Source organism: Ambystoma mexicanum, chromosome 3q, assembly GCF_040938575.1.
Source record: "Ambystoma mexicanum isolate Mex_15411 chromosome 3q, UKY_AmexF1_1, whole genome shotgun sequence".
In the NCBI taxonomy this organism is placed as follows: domain Eukaryota; kingdom Metazoa; phylum Chordata; class Amphibia; order Caudata; family Ambystomatidae; genus Ambystoma; species Ambystoma mexicanum.
Window position 1 is genome coordinate 605,394,773 of NC_090926.1, and position 14,629 is coordinate 605,409,401.

At 43.4% G+C, this 14,629-nt stretch overlaps 1 protein-coding gene across 5 annotated transcripts in view; it reads left to right on the forward strand.

The window, feature by feature from the left end:
- The window catches only part of MYH16 (myosin heavy chain 16), a 1,358,245-nt gene that overhangs the window by 1,326,664 nt on the left and 16,952 nt on the right, over positions 1-14,629 (forward strand). For all 5 annotated transcript variants that reach the window (XM_069654472.1, XM_069654473.1, XM_069654475.1 and 2 more), the window contains 3 exons: positions 7,445-7,615; positions 10,173-10,373; positions 11,518-11,664. In XM_069654472.1, coding sequence (XP_069510573.1) covers positions 7,445-7,615; positions 10,173-10,373; positions 11,518-11,664 — 519 coding nt within the window. The remainder of the gene's footprint in view (positions 1-7,444; positions 7,616-10,172; positions 10,374-11,517; positions 11,665-14,629) is intronic.

Genomic DNA, 14,629 nt, shown 5'->3' on the forward strand with positions numbered 1-14,629 from the left:
GCACATACCATGATTTGTTAAGGTAACGGTTTATCATTGGTGACTGTCTGTCGAGATTGCTATCTAATTCCTTAAGAAAAAGTGCTGTTAAAGCCACACCTTCGACCCATCATGTAAAATAAATAATCCTGACAGAGGAGCACTGCAAAACCTCCGTGTGCTGGTTTGCTATTGCGCGCTCTGCGAGCTTGCCCACTCCAGGTTGGGGACTATATTTTGCACTCATTCTGTTTAAATGTTTCCAGCTGCCACTGCTCCCTTATATTTAAGTATTTGAGAAGGGAATGGACGTGCACATACGTCACATAGCCCGCACTGGTCGAATAGCGAAGGCCCCGTGAAGCAGGGTGTTGCCTTTTGTAATCCAGTTTGCTTGTCGGGTGTGTAATTCAGCACTGAGTGTGTGCATTGTGAAAGAGCTCTTTTGCGTGGCTAGGCTACATTACCAGTCTATTGGATAATTGCCCAGAGCCAAACCCGGCAAAAGGATTTCAAACAAGACTACAGTATGATCAGATAAAAAGGTTCTCGTTGTGCTGCTGCTCTGCTTATTGAACACCCTCACGAGGTTTGCAAAAATACAGAAGGTCAGGTCTGCCACCTGCTGGCAATTTATAAACACAACACAAGTGGGATGCCAGCTTCAGCCAAATCTTACAACTAAGAACGTTAGAGAAGAGCACTTTGGCAATGAATATTCAGTGTGTGTAAGGTTAATAATTCCATGTTAATGATATAATGACTGTGCACTTCTATATGTGAACAGAAGCTCTTTAAACACGTAGGAACGGTGTTCTGTTTGTTGTTTGCAAGTGAATGCTGTGATTACTTTTAGTAATCTCCGTTATTCAAGGGATCTTCCTTGGCCACTATTCTGTAGTCTTCCTGGCCTAGAGCCAGAACCATGGCACGAAGCTTAGCCCTACCTGCAGCGTGTGGTAAACTCTTTCACACCCTTTGGGCATTTGCAATATGATGCTAGTGTCAGTGTGTTAATCGAGGAGGTGCTCTCTGGGGGCGTGGCCTCAAAGGGGCATGGCCTAACGGGAGGTCAGCAGCTTAGGCAGAAGGCGCCGACCCCCAACAGGCATGCCTTTGTAGAGATCATCACCCTCGCACTTGGGGTGTGAGATCCATGCTGCATCTCTTAGCTACAGGGGTACCTGGTGATTGTAGGCACCACCATTTTAGAAGAAAGGTTGTACTACCGGGTCCCAACAGACATCCCATTCACTAAGAGATGCAAGGATCTTATCCCTTGCCGTGTGCAAGGTTGATGATCCCTGCATCTTTTAGCTAAAGGGATGCCTGTTGGGCATAACCACCACAAATTTCCTTCCTTCATGGTGGTGCCGACCCTCGCCAGGCATCCCTTTAACTAATTGATGCAGTGATCAGCCTCGGATGATTGCACCATCTCCTAGTGGTGGTGCCGAACCTCACCAGGTATCCCTTTCACATCTCCTAGTTAAAGGGATGCCTATTGACTGCCAGTGCCACCATTAAAGAATACCAAGCCTTCTTGTATAAAGCCTGAAGCACTTTTGCAAGAACGAGAGCTTTGGGCTTTATATAAAAAGACCTTGGATTCTAGTAGCCTTGGAGGCTGAGGATAGCGGGGGACTTTAGGGAGCACCGGCAGCCACCTGTCTCAGAAAATGTTTGGGGAGACTGCCCCACTTAAAACCTTGGCTTGTTGCCTCCTGTGATTAACACCAGGAACTCTGTTAGATGCCACACCCATCCTTTGCGGTCCACGGGACAAGGGATTAGACCAACGCAATCATAGCATTAACCCCAAGTCCCTCCCACGTCACATGCCTCACTATCATCACGGATTTCCCAATAAAAGAAAAGATTGGGACCCGCTAATTTAGCTTCAATGCATCATCCAGTGCCCTCCCTTTTATTGCAACAGTCATTGTTTGCCTTGCCACCTCCTGTAGAAGATTGTGTAAAGACTGGAGGAGACACCCCTTACCCTGCTGTGATCACTAGCCCCTCTGTCTGTGCTAAATTGCCCTGGGCCTGCCATACCCTTTTGTATGGGAACATCTCCTGAAGATTGCCTTGGCCCTCACTGGAGCCGCTGACCCCAGCCTGACCTTTGGATCTGGAGTGTCAGCTCTGAAGACTGCTTAGCTTCAGCAGGCGAAAAACACAAGAATGATGTCCCACGCGAAAATAATTGGTTCGAATATTTAAAACATTCAATTTAAATTGCTGAAGTCTACTTGTCACATATATGTCACAACCACATGGGCAACAAAACTAATGTATTATTTCCGCAAAAGATATTTAGTGTATATACAAGACAAATTCATTGCATATGAAATAATAAAGGAAACTAAGCATGAACAAAAATCAATAGTGCCAATTAACAATCAACAAATTGTAAAAGGTATTAAACCACATAATGCTCAAAATAATACACAGCTGTCTAAAAGGAACACATACAGCCATTGCCAGCTATCCCTGGTCAAAAATGAACCATTCGTAGTTGTTAAGTATCATCAGGGTTATCTTTAAAAGGGTTCTGAATGGGAACACAAAAAAGAAACATGAGGACTGCCAGCTGACAAGGCACGGGCCCAGGTATTGGGCCTCCTCTGCATGATTCTTATGGCAAGCCAGGAAGACCTTATCATGTTGATGAAGAAGAGAGCTTGGGGGAATATGCAGCCCTCTCTTTTTATCAAGCTTTACATAAGACATTTGAAGACCCTTTGCAGTTTGTTAAGGCTTTAGATATGTTCTCTTAATGGACCATTTTTAGTCATCGCAGTGCATCCCAGCCTTTTGGACGGAGATGGACATATTAGGATTATTCCATCAAGTGGATTGCGTGCATTCACACCCTGTTCATCAAGCATATGGTTGGTGGAAATGATTCTAAAGGATATGTTTTAAAATGTGTAAACAGTAGCAAGCGCTTGATATCTGCTTCTGCCCGAACCGGAACCAGGAATTCCAAAGGCATACATGTTTGGCACAGTGGCGTCAAGCTACAAGATCTTGTCTTGCCCATCCAAGGGCCATCTTGCAGATCATTAGACTCACACACATCAGAGAGCACCATGATGGAATTAACTAGGGCTTTCCTTGGCATATGCAGGAATAACATTGATTGATGAATGCCAGCTCCTTCACCGCTTCCATTGGTTACATGAGTTGTTTTTTAATCAATCTCTTTAAGTTTTCTTAGGCATATTATCACTACACCAATCCAGGCTGTTCCTGATTGCCACCGCCTCCCGTCATACCATTGCTGCTGTCACTTACAAATTGATATATTTGGATGTGGATGTGTGTAAAGCGGACATAGATGTCTGTAGAGCGTGAAGTATGTGTATGTAGAACGGACATGGATGTGTATGTAGCACGGACATGTGTGCGTGTGTAGAGCAGATGTGTGTGCATGTGTGGAGCAGACGTCTATGTATAGAGCGGACGTGTATGCACGTGTAGAACGAACGTGTGTACATGTGTAGAGCGAACTTACGTGTGTACAGAACGGACGTGTGTGTGTTTAGAATGGATGTGTGCGTGTGTATAGAGCGGTCGTGTGCGTGTAGAGCGGACATGCAGGCGTAGAGCGCACATGGATGTGTGTCTGTAGATCGGACGTGTGTGTATGTATGTGTCTGGAGCAGACGTATGTATGTGTAGTACAGACGTGTGCATGTGTGGAGCAGACGTATGTGTGTATATAGAGCAGATGTATAGATGTAGGTGTAGAGCGGACATGGGTGTGTGTAAAGCGAACCGGAGTGTGTGTAAAGTGAACAGGAGTGTGTAGTGCGGACGTATGTATATGTAGAATGGACGTGTATGTGTAAGAAGCGCGGACGGGTGTGCGTGTGTAGAGCAGACATATCTGTATGTGTAGAGCAAACATGTGTATGTACAGAGCGGACATCTGTGTGTATAGAGCGGACGTGTGAGTGTGTATAGAGCGGACGTGTATGTGTAGAACAGACGTATGTGTGTGTAGAGCGGACGCGCGTATATGTGTTTGTGTATAGAGCTGACGTGGAACAGACATGCACGCGTGTGTGTGTAGAGCAGACGTGTGTGTGTGTATGTAGAGCAGGCACCTGTGTATAGATCAGAAGTATGTGTGCGCAGACCAGACGAAGTACCAGCTAGTAGAGCCGGTGATTCCTTAGTGCAGTTGAATGCATGATCGAACGAACGCATGAGCGACGAATTAGGAAGTATGTAGATATAATCCGATCTCATACGCATCATATCACATCACCACGCTTACTCTCTTCTTTTACACCATCACCCAACTAGAACACAGCGATACTATGACACCATTCGGTATAGCTGTTCTCATACCAACATCTTCCTCATAACACACATCACTCTAACTAAACACTGCTGGTTACACCCTCCAGCCGGCGTTCTCCTCAGGCCTAACGCAGCCTCAATCGATCTGGATAATCCGGCCAGAACGAACACATACTCCTCAACCCTCAACCACCACACCTAATGCTAAGAAGCTGCCTCCACATGAATGCTACACCTGCAGCACACATATACGGTGCGCACACGCATCTTTGACGCCTTTATACTCTCTCTACTGACTTGAACTTCGGTTCCCGAGGGCGTTCAACCTACCAGCGCCTTGAGACTATACCAATGGTACATAAGGCGCTATATAAATGCAAAGTAACATAACATAACATAACATATGCAAACAGTACCCATGGAAATGCTGGTCCTAGTCTTCTATCCTATTGGTGTTTTATGCCCTAGTCATTGTCCCCTGTCTATGTTCCTTTACAGCGCCACTCCTGAATTGCTTAAGCCATTACTACCTGTAAAGGAGCATAGTTATACGGACTGCCTCCAGCTTCAATAATATTGTCTCTGCACTTTATGATAGAAACAACATCCTTGGCATTAGATAAATACAATGTTTAAGGAAATATCCCACAACTCGATGTTATCCTCTGTCATGCCTAATAATTTGAACACTCAGCCTACTTCTGAATTCCTGAATGCTAGGGTACATAATTGACATAAGAAGCTATCAATATGACATAAAACTCAGAATTCAACATTTTCCTGTCCTATCTGCTATCTTAACATCGGAGCTTTGACTGACTGTTGGATGAGTGGTTATGCTTCATGGTAACTGGTACCTGCTTAAGAGTTTTTTTTTTTTCTTTTCTCAGCTTCTGTCACCACAGCGGCCTCTGGGAAATATAAATGTCCTCCATCTGTTCCTTTAGTACATAACTGGATCTCGCATGTTGCCCCTATACATAATCAGAGTAGAAGAACGGGGGAATTGTAATTGCAAAGCTCCCTTTTACCATTAACCCTGCCTCTCCTTCATCTTCCCTTAGCCACAAACATCTTTATGGTCTGCAGATATTTTAGGGATTTAAGGCGAACATCCGGTCCTATGTGTTAACTACTGCTGACTATCCAGCCCTGCCTGGCCTCATATATAACTTTGTGCTTAACTCTCATGCTATCATTTACTACACCCCTCACCAGCCTATTCCAATCCATCCTGCTAAGCCTGCAAGCATTCTATTTCCCCATTGGGAGATCCAGTCATCTAGTTTAAGAAAAAAAAACAGGGCAAGAGCAAACCTTTTGTGGCAAGCTTTAAACCGGGGATTGAAAAATGGCTGCCCAAGGTCCATACACACAACGCAGCAATATGGAGGTGCAAAATACCAAGAAATGGATCAAGAAGAATGAGATTTTCTAAATAACCTGCAAGTCACAATCAACCAGGCAAAAAACAATCACTCAATGATAGCAAGAACATGGACCAACTACTTGCAAATCAAGCTGCAAATGGGGATTTGCTAGTGATACATGCTATCTTAACCCACACCAAATTGCAGTATGTTTGTGAGCCTTCAAGGCACTACGTCCATTAATACATGTATTGTGGCAGAATGCAGTCCAGCAATACCAACATAACTCTTACCAGGCCAGTTTCAATACCGAAACCAACCTAACGCAAAATCTATTTTCATACTCCAAACTGCCCTCCGTTCTTCTCACAAATAATTGGGATATCTGTTAATTGGCAGTGCAGCAGGTGTGCAGCCTGTGCTTTTAAACGGTTGTAGGATCTAATGGTAATGCTTGTGGTCTGTCAGTGTCTTTGGGACATAAATTGATTAGAGCAAACACTGTGAGCCTTTTTGCCATCTATCCTGTGCTCTGGAAAGTGAGGGGAGTAAGTCATCTACTACCCTGCGGCTCAGGAAAGTGGTGAGATAAGCCCCCAAATCCCTGCTCCTACCCCGAGCCTTAAGAATGTCAAGAAGGAAATATATGAACTTCAAATAGGGGACTTTTGGTGCAGAAGAGATGTATACTGTGTGACAATCAGATTCTCAGTAGTGGGGTGCAGTCCTGGCTGATCTGTTCAAAAGCATACTTTACCTGAGTGGAGTCCTGGAAGTCATGGTTGGTCAGTAATGCATCACCAATTTATTTTCATATAAATGATTTGCCAACCCGCAGTCTCCTCTGCTGCATTGTGTGGTGTGTTTCAGAGGAAAATGGCCAGTAGCTGATTTTTAAATATTGTGTTACACATGCACAGGACATTCTCAATGATTACCATTTTAGAGACCACATAACAATCACAGTTATTGAGGTATGCTACAGTTGTATATGTTTATTCCTTCATGCAATGGAAATAGCCGAACTAATGCTGCTCTGATATACTAAAACAATGTGACTGGCTCACATCATGTGACGGCAGCAGGGTAGGTGAATGGCTTTGCCGTGAGTTGCATCTGGAGAAGCCATTTCCCATCATTTCATACCCACCGGATCTGTGTGAAAATGTCGAATCGCTTACTGTGAATCCGATTTTGCCGCCACGTTTTTCTTCACTTTTTGATGAAAATTAATGTGGGGTCCCCCCGGGTTATTAATACACCAACTGCCCAACCCTGTATATTGCAGAGAAATGTGGAAAAAACTTGTGGGTGAAATGGGATTCGCAGTCGTCGGATTCTGTATTTTGGTAGGACTCCGACTCACCCTGAGCGATGGTGTTGAAACATTTGTTTGATTTGATTTATATTCGATTGATTTGAACACTCATATTAAATGCATATCCGAGTCATACATGTATGTTCCCATTTTATAATAATTAGGGGTCATTATTTGTTTCAATTTCCCATTGCGCTTTGCATGAGAGCACCTGCAGACTGCCCTGGGGTGGTAGCAGTGCGCGGTATAAATCAACGTAACATAACATAAGCCGCAAGAACATTGGTAATGTTGTCTCCAGTTCAGTCAATGTACACAGAATAATGATAACAACTCCATCATGTTCTTATGATTATGCCAATGGATTATTTGGGGAAATATGGAGTATACAGAGGAATAAAACATCTTGGCAAATGCATTTTGTGCAAGTATGCTTATATTGATGTCTGCTTGCCATCAGGCTTCAAGGTTGGCAGATGAACTGCATCATGAACAAGATCACACACTCCACCTGGAGAGGGTGAAGAAAGGATTGGAGGCTCAGGTGAAAGACCTCAACATAAAGCTCGAGGAAGCGGAGCAGATGGCGCTGAAAGGCGGCAAGAAAACGATCCAGAAGCTGGAAGGGAGGGTAAGTCTGCACAGAAGCCTATGGAACCCCTCAACTTTTAGAGAAACCCCCATGTTAAACGCACAGCTAGCAGTATTGCGGAAGCTGGGCCCTCAGCCCTGTTCCTTTGATTCCTCAAAGGCCCACAGTAAACACACTTTGCACGGTGCAAGTGCAATTTTCCGAGGCTCGCACTGGTTTAAATAAATACATTTTTTCAATGCCCGCGGGCTACCGGCGCTATACAAAAATTAAATACATACATACATACATACATACATACAATGTACATGTGCTCCCAGACAGTCCTTTCCCAGAGTGCTAACGCCCTGCATAATTAGAATTGCCAGGTTGACTTCATAGAACATAAAGGTCTGTGCACTTGTTTAGAAAGCACATCAGGACCATCTTCAAAGAACACGCACAATTTCAATAAAAGGCAATAATATTTTGAATTGTTATCACTTTGATTGGTTCCATGTGATAATATCCCCGCAAATATTTCGCCATACAATAATGGTGCTTTTTTTTTGCGGCAACTTTACCATATCGAAACTGCAGGGGAACACCCCCACAACCTCCATATTTTTTTAGTGCAGTGGGGGAGACTCCCACTCCCATTTACCCCATATATTGTCCACCTAAATAAGGTCGCCTACGCCGTTTCCCAGTGACAATATGTATGGCGACATTATTTATGGGGATAATATTATCTGATACCCTTGGATTACGATCAAAGTAAACTATCAGAGCTGATTCTGATCGTCTCAAGACTATCTTTATTGAAATTAAAATGTGGTTACACTCCAATTTCCCCAGTATTCCCTTATAATAAAAGATTTAGGGGTTGCATTTTATCCTTACCTTGACATGTAGATTCATGTCAGAGCAATCACTAGCAACGCCAACTATTAGCTTCAATATTTTTGACAAAGTAATCTTTTGAACTCTGATCATTTGAGTATCATACCTAGAGCCTGTGTAGGATCCAAATGGGGTTACTGCAACTCTCTCATTTTAGGGACTTCCAAGAGCTCTAATTGATAAAATTCAGGTGCTCCAATGTAATACTGTCAGAATTGTCACTAACACTCCATTCCGAGCCGAAATTACCACCATGTTATATTATCTTCACTGGCTGCCTGTCACAGCCAGGATTAAGTGCAAAGTGTATGCATTTACTAAAGAGCAAGATGACATTTAAAACAAAAATGGCTTACAGACTAGGCAATAAGAGGGAGCAGAGGCAGTGCCAGGGTAAGGTGCATTTACATAAGTGCATTGTTGTATCGGATGATGTATTCTGGGTGGAGTAGGATAATATTAGGAAAATGCACCACGGTCAAAGACTGGAGGACATTAACACATTTTGGCACTTATGGGCATTATGCAGAACAAGTGGGTTAGGTAAGAGGGAAGAGGGGCTTGGACTACTCCTTCTGTTGGTAGAAGGTGGTATTTGAGCCTTTAAAAAAAATAAAACAAAGAAACAGTTCCATTGAAGAGATTGCTTCAATGGTCAGGGAAGAACTTTCCAGTGAAGTGTGGCAAAAAAGAAAAAGGGCAAAAGTGGGAATAGGCACTGGAGGGGGCGTGGGACAGATGGGTGTGAAGAGTCAAGGAGAAAAGAGTTCAAGATCTAGAGTACAGATGGAGACTACAGTTAGATACATTCAAGGAGGTAGTGGGTGAGCAAGACCCTGGATGCATTTATAAATAAGTTGCAAGAATTTAAATAAAGAGCAAATTTGCATGGATAGTCATTCAATTTGGTGATGGTAAGTAGAGGTTAGGGAGGATCTGGGGAGGTTGAAAAAGGCGTCTGGTACAGTGGAGGGTAAGACCAAGAAGTAGGATCACATATTAGAACCAGTTTACTGAGCACACGAGTAGAGATATGAGTTTGAGTCGACAGGTGTGTGGCGTGGTGTGGGCAGGTTTTTCTAATGTTTTGAAGATTGAGTGTGCAGCAGTCATGATGAACAGGTAGAGTTTCGGGTTGCTCTCAAAGAGAACCCCAAAGTGTCCACTTTCGCTGATGAATCAATCTGTGGTACTGCTCATTCATATTTAGCTCATAGGTGGATTGATAATGATACTCCTAATTGCCCCTTCACTCCTTGCTTCTTTCCACCCCTAGATGTAAACCGTCTTCCTCAGGGGCAGGAGCTTTCCTGTGCTATGGTCTAAACTCTGGAAGGAACTCTAATAAGATCAAGGCTGAACCCAAAATTTTGGTTTCAAAAATCATTTGAAAACTCACCTCTTTAAATTATTTCTATAATTATGATGCCCACACACATTCTGGAGTGTTCTATTGTTATTACATCAGTGCTCTAGTTCCTACAGGTTCTTTGTGTTTTAAGAAACAAGGTAACGCAACATAATTGTGTGCTTTTTTGGTTACAATGAATACTTCCTGTACAGCAGTTGGAGAAATGTGTGTACATCTGTTTATGACAGTGAAATAGCCCTGGACTTATATTTTGGGGATTTATTTCATGATTAAAAACAAATGAATCAGTATTTTTTCAGCATGGTATATTTTATTGTAAATGTAAATGGAACCTTATCTCAGATTAAGGAACTGGAACTTGAACTGGACTCTGAACAGAAGAAGCATGCAGAAACCACAAAGACGTTACGAAAGAATGAACGGCGCCTTAAAGAACTGGTGTTCCAAGCAGAAGAGGACCAGAAGAACCATCAGCGAATGCAGGAGTTGGTGGAACGCCTGCAAAATAAACTAAAAGCGTACAAGAGGCAGGTCGAAGAAGCTGTGAGTATTGCATGAGTATTGCCTTCTTCGGAACTCCATGTTTACGCAACGTACAGAAGTTCCAGTTAGTGCAATTTGACTGTTTACATCTCAATTCTTCCAATAGCAAATTAACTTAGTGATGATGTTGTGCTTACCCATTTTACGAGTTCGTGGAACATAGCGAAAACGATCCAGCTGAGAATTTGGATTAAGAATTGTGACTTTCAGTGACATTATACAGCTTCAGGAGAAACTGAATAATGATATTATTTTTTGAATACATGCATTATGTTCATATCTGTCTCCAGCCCTTCGAAATGGCCCAATATTGAACATGAATAAGAGAAGCACCTAGTCTGCTAATGACAGCAGTAAATGCCACTGCTTTCGAGGGATAGTGAAATTTCCTCTGTGAATGATTAGGTTAAACTCTGTAAAGTCATCTCCTCTGGTGACAGGTTGCATCAGCCAAGTCATCGGGTGAATACGTGGCCAACAATGGCTGCAAAAGTGGTGGCCCTGTTGGCTGTCTGGAAGACAGGGGAGTTGCTAGGTCTGGAAAAGACCCGGGGCTAAGCTGATGTCGGAACTGTTGGGACTGGGGGCTAGCTAGTCTTTTGGCTGTAGCTACTGAGATTGTATCCGGGGCTACAACCAAAAGATCAGGGGCTATAGCCTCCTTAGCCCCCCCCTAGCAACGCCCCTGCTGGAAGACTCTACTGCTTGGCATAGAGTGCGCCTGATATCCGGGGGCCCACTAGTCTAGCTCGGTGTATAGTCTAGAGTATGTAGGGCTTATAATACTTTTGTTTGATTGGAGTCACTGACATGTGACCATCATTGTTGGTGTTTTTATGGTCTGTCATTATCATGTTTCTTTCTTATCGCTGCTGACAGTCTGCTGAATGCCTTCTGTGTTTTTTTTTATTTTTACAGAGCTAAGGGCCCTTTAGCAAACGTTGAGCTATCAACATATTTTAATCAAACCAGAATCAATCACATCAAATGACTTTTCCAAAGGAGTAATGCATACTTTTTTCAACATGCATTATTTTACTTAAAAGTACTCTAGCTAAATACTTAAGACATTTTTCTTGATTACAGCTTCTTCGGGTGTTGAAACATGTAAGCAATATTAATTGCATTCTCTTTTTTCCTTTAGGAGGAGCAGGCAAATATGAATTTAGCCAAATACAGGAAGACAGTTAATGAACTGGACGATGCAGAGGAAAGAGCGGACATCGCTGAGGCAGCACTGACCAAGATTCGGACTAAGAACCGGGCCAGTTTTGGAAAGGGCTACTCTTCGGTAACTCACATTTCTTTGTGGCTTTTGAGTTCAAACCATCGCCTGTGGCTATATTGCAGACGCTTAAAACCAGTGAAAGTTAACTTTGGCATTCCATTTGCACTGGGGCAATCATTGTGTTCATGGAACTATGTGTTATTTCAATGCAAGGTAGGTTTTGCTTCGCTGCAAATGGGATGCAATCTTGCCAGTGTGTGGAATATTACCCATGATAGCTCTGCTGGATAATAGAAGTAAAGAGATGCTGTTAAAGCAATATGCCCCTCGCAGTGGGGGCATTGCCGACTCAGGTAATGCCCCGGGGCCCATAGTTATAGCGTCGGTAATGACCGGGGCACTAAAAGCTTTTTCTTTGTCCCAAAAAGCTGCAGCGTTTCGAAAAAAAAAAAAAAGACAAAGAAAACGGCTGCCGGGAAAGGGAAAACAGAGTCCCTTTTCCCTTTCCATGGCGGCCATCGGGAGTGGACACGCTGGAAACAGAAGCGTTTACAGCGCATCTGCTCCCGAAAAAAAAGACAGTAAGTGCGGCTGGGCGGGCGGAAGGGAAAAAAAAAGAAGAAAAAAAAACATACCTGGGTCCGCGGCGGGGGATGATGGAAGCCTCCAGCCGTGTGGAGGATCGGAGTGGGGATCGCCCCGCTCCAAGTCTCCACATGGCAGGAGGCTGCCATCATCCCCCGCGGGGGACCAAAGCATAGAAGGTAAGTGGGCTGGGGAGGGCAGGGAGGTGGGAGGAGGGAAGAAAAAAAAAGCCTTACCTCTGTCCCCGGCGGGGGCGAAGGTAGCCTCTCAGCCATGGGGAGGCTTGGAGCGGGGATGGCCCCGCTTCGAGCATCCTCATTGGCTGAGGGGCTGCCACGCCCCCCACAGAGGACAAAGGCTGTGGAATCCCGACAGAGGGATTCCCGGCCTGGTAATAACTCAGCGAGGGTCAATCAGAATGGCTCTTTCATTCTGATTGCGCATTCACCGGGTACTAATAAAAAATATGCAATAGTATTTTATGTTATTGGCCAGAATACACATCTGCTTCTCATTGCTCAAAAGAGAATACAACTTCAACAGTTGCCTATTATGTTCCAGTGACCTAAAGCAAAACCGAAGGGTGATGGCTGGAAGTTTTTGAATCAATCATAACCACAGGCATTGCTCTGGGCAACCCTCCAGACCAATATTTTCCAGTCTGCCAACCGCTTACAGAAGCGAACGACCATATGCAAATCATTCTTTTTCCCACCCTACAATGGGCTGTCCAGCCTGAACTGCTAGGTCACACCCATTATGCATGAGACCACACGAAACCCCAGATCATGTTTCAACCTCATTGGGCATCATCAGTGAGGTAAAACCTGGGTCTCTAGGCCCAGCCAGTTTGGTACCCATATATGAGAAATCCTGTGCTACTTAAGCAGAAAAAAGGGAATACCTAGATTAGAAGTATTTTGAGATGTCTGAAAGTTGTGTGGTCATGAATGTGTTTAAACATCCTTGGAACTCTCTTCCAGATCTTTCTGATCTGAACTATAAATCTTCTTCCCCCAGTTCTCACTCTTTGCAATAGTATGACTCCCTGAGAACACCACCATCTTTTGTGGTATGAGTCAGTTGATCATTCAAAGCTTTGGCCCCAACCCATAGTTTGTTTTATGTACAATACGCAATGACCTAAAAGCTATCTGCTGCTGCACAGGCAGCCAATGAAGTGTGCTAAAAATTCAAGATGCGAGTTAACAAAAGCAAAAACTGCCTGGACCATATGCTGTTGATGAAAAAGGGAAATATTCTGTGCAGCAGACACACATAATTATTGTTCTTTGGGACTGCACCCATCCGTGGTTCTAGTGTGTAGCTGGAGTACAGAAACTCTTCACGATTTCTCAACTCATTAACTGGGGCCTGACATGTTCCTGATATAGCACACCACTTTCTTTACTTATTGTTACCCTCTTTTAGAAGCCATTAGGCATTCACCCCATTCATGCACTCAGTAACATTGGAAGAGCTGGTATATTGATTGATTTCATCTTAGCTATCATCTGTGTGTCATCTACATGATTTAAAAAGTCATGTGAATGATTGTATAATTTTCATTAGAGGAAGGATATAAACATTAAACAAGAGGTGATGTGCTGATCCTTCTGTATCACCACATGTAGGCTATCAAAAAGTAGTCTGAAAAGGAGAGATTGCCACAGCCTGTGTTCACTATTTTAGAAAGGCTTTAATGCAGATAAGGGACCTATTGCCATTATTGTACATTCCATTCAGCAGAATGTTATTCTCAGCAGCATCAAACACTGCTGACAGATCCAATATCTCAAACGGGCAGACATACCCTCAATCGACCAACTATCTCAACTCATCAACCATGGAGGTGACCATTGATTCTGTTCTATGGAAAGTTCTCAATCTGGCTGGATTGGGGATATAATATTGCTGCTTTCAATAAAATAATGTAGATGGTTTAACACTGCTCTCTCTTGTTACTACACAGCAAATGACGCGTTGGAAATTGTCTAAAATTAGACTAATCTTCTGGATTGCACTGATATTTTGTTCAACAGTGGAGTTATAAATACCTGCTTGTGTGAACTTAAATGAATCAGACCTTTTACACCAAAATTCGGGAATTAAGTTGCAAAGTGATATTGAGTAGGAGATTTCTGCCTCAACAGCTGAAGGATTGCGGGGCTCAATCTACAGTGTTTTTTATTAGAGATATTTATCCATTTGTACATTATGTTTTTAAAGGAATGGTTCGGTCAAAATTTTTTATTGCCCCTACGGGTCGGCCATGTGTTTTTAAGCCTAAGTCGCTCGATTTTAGAAAAATTCCTATGGACCTTACCCGAGTTTTCGTCCATTAAACGCACGCGAAAACAGGCATCAGGGAGCTGCCATTTTGTGATAATCCTATCATTTCCCCCATCGCCCTGGCTGACCTGCTTTTGCGGCACTAAATCAT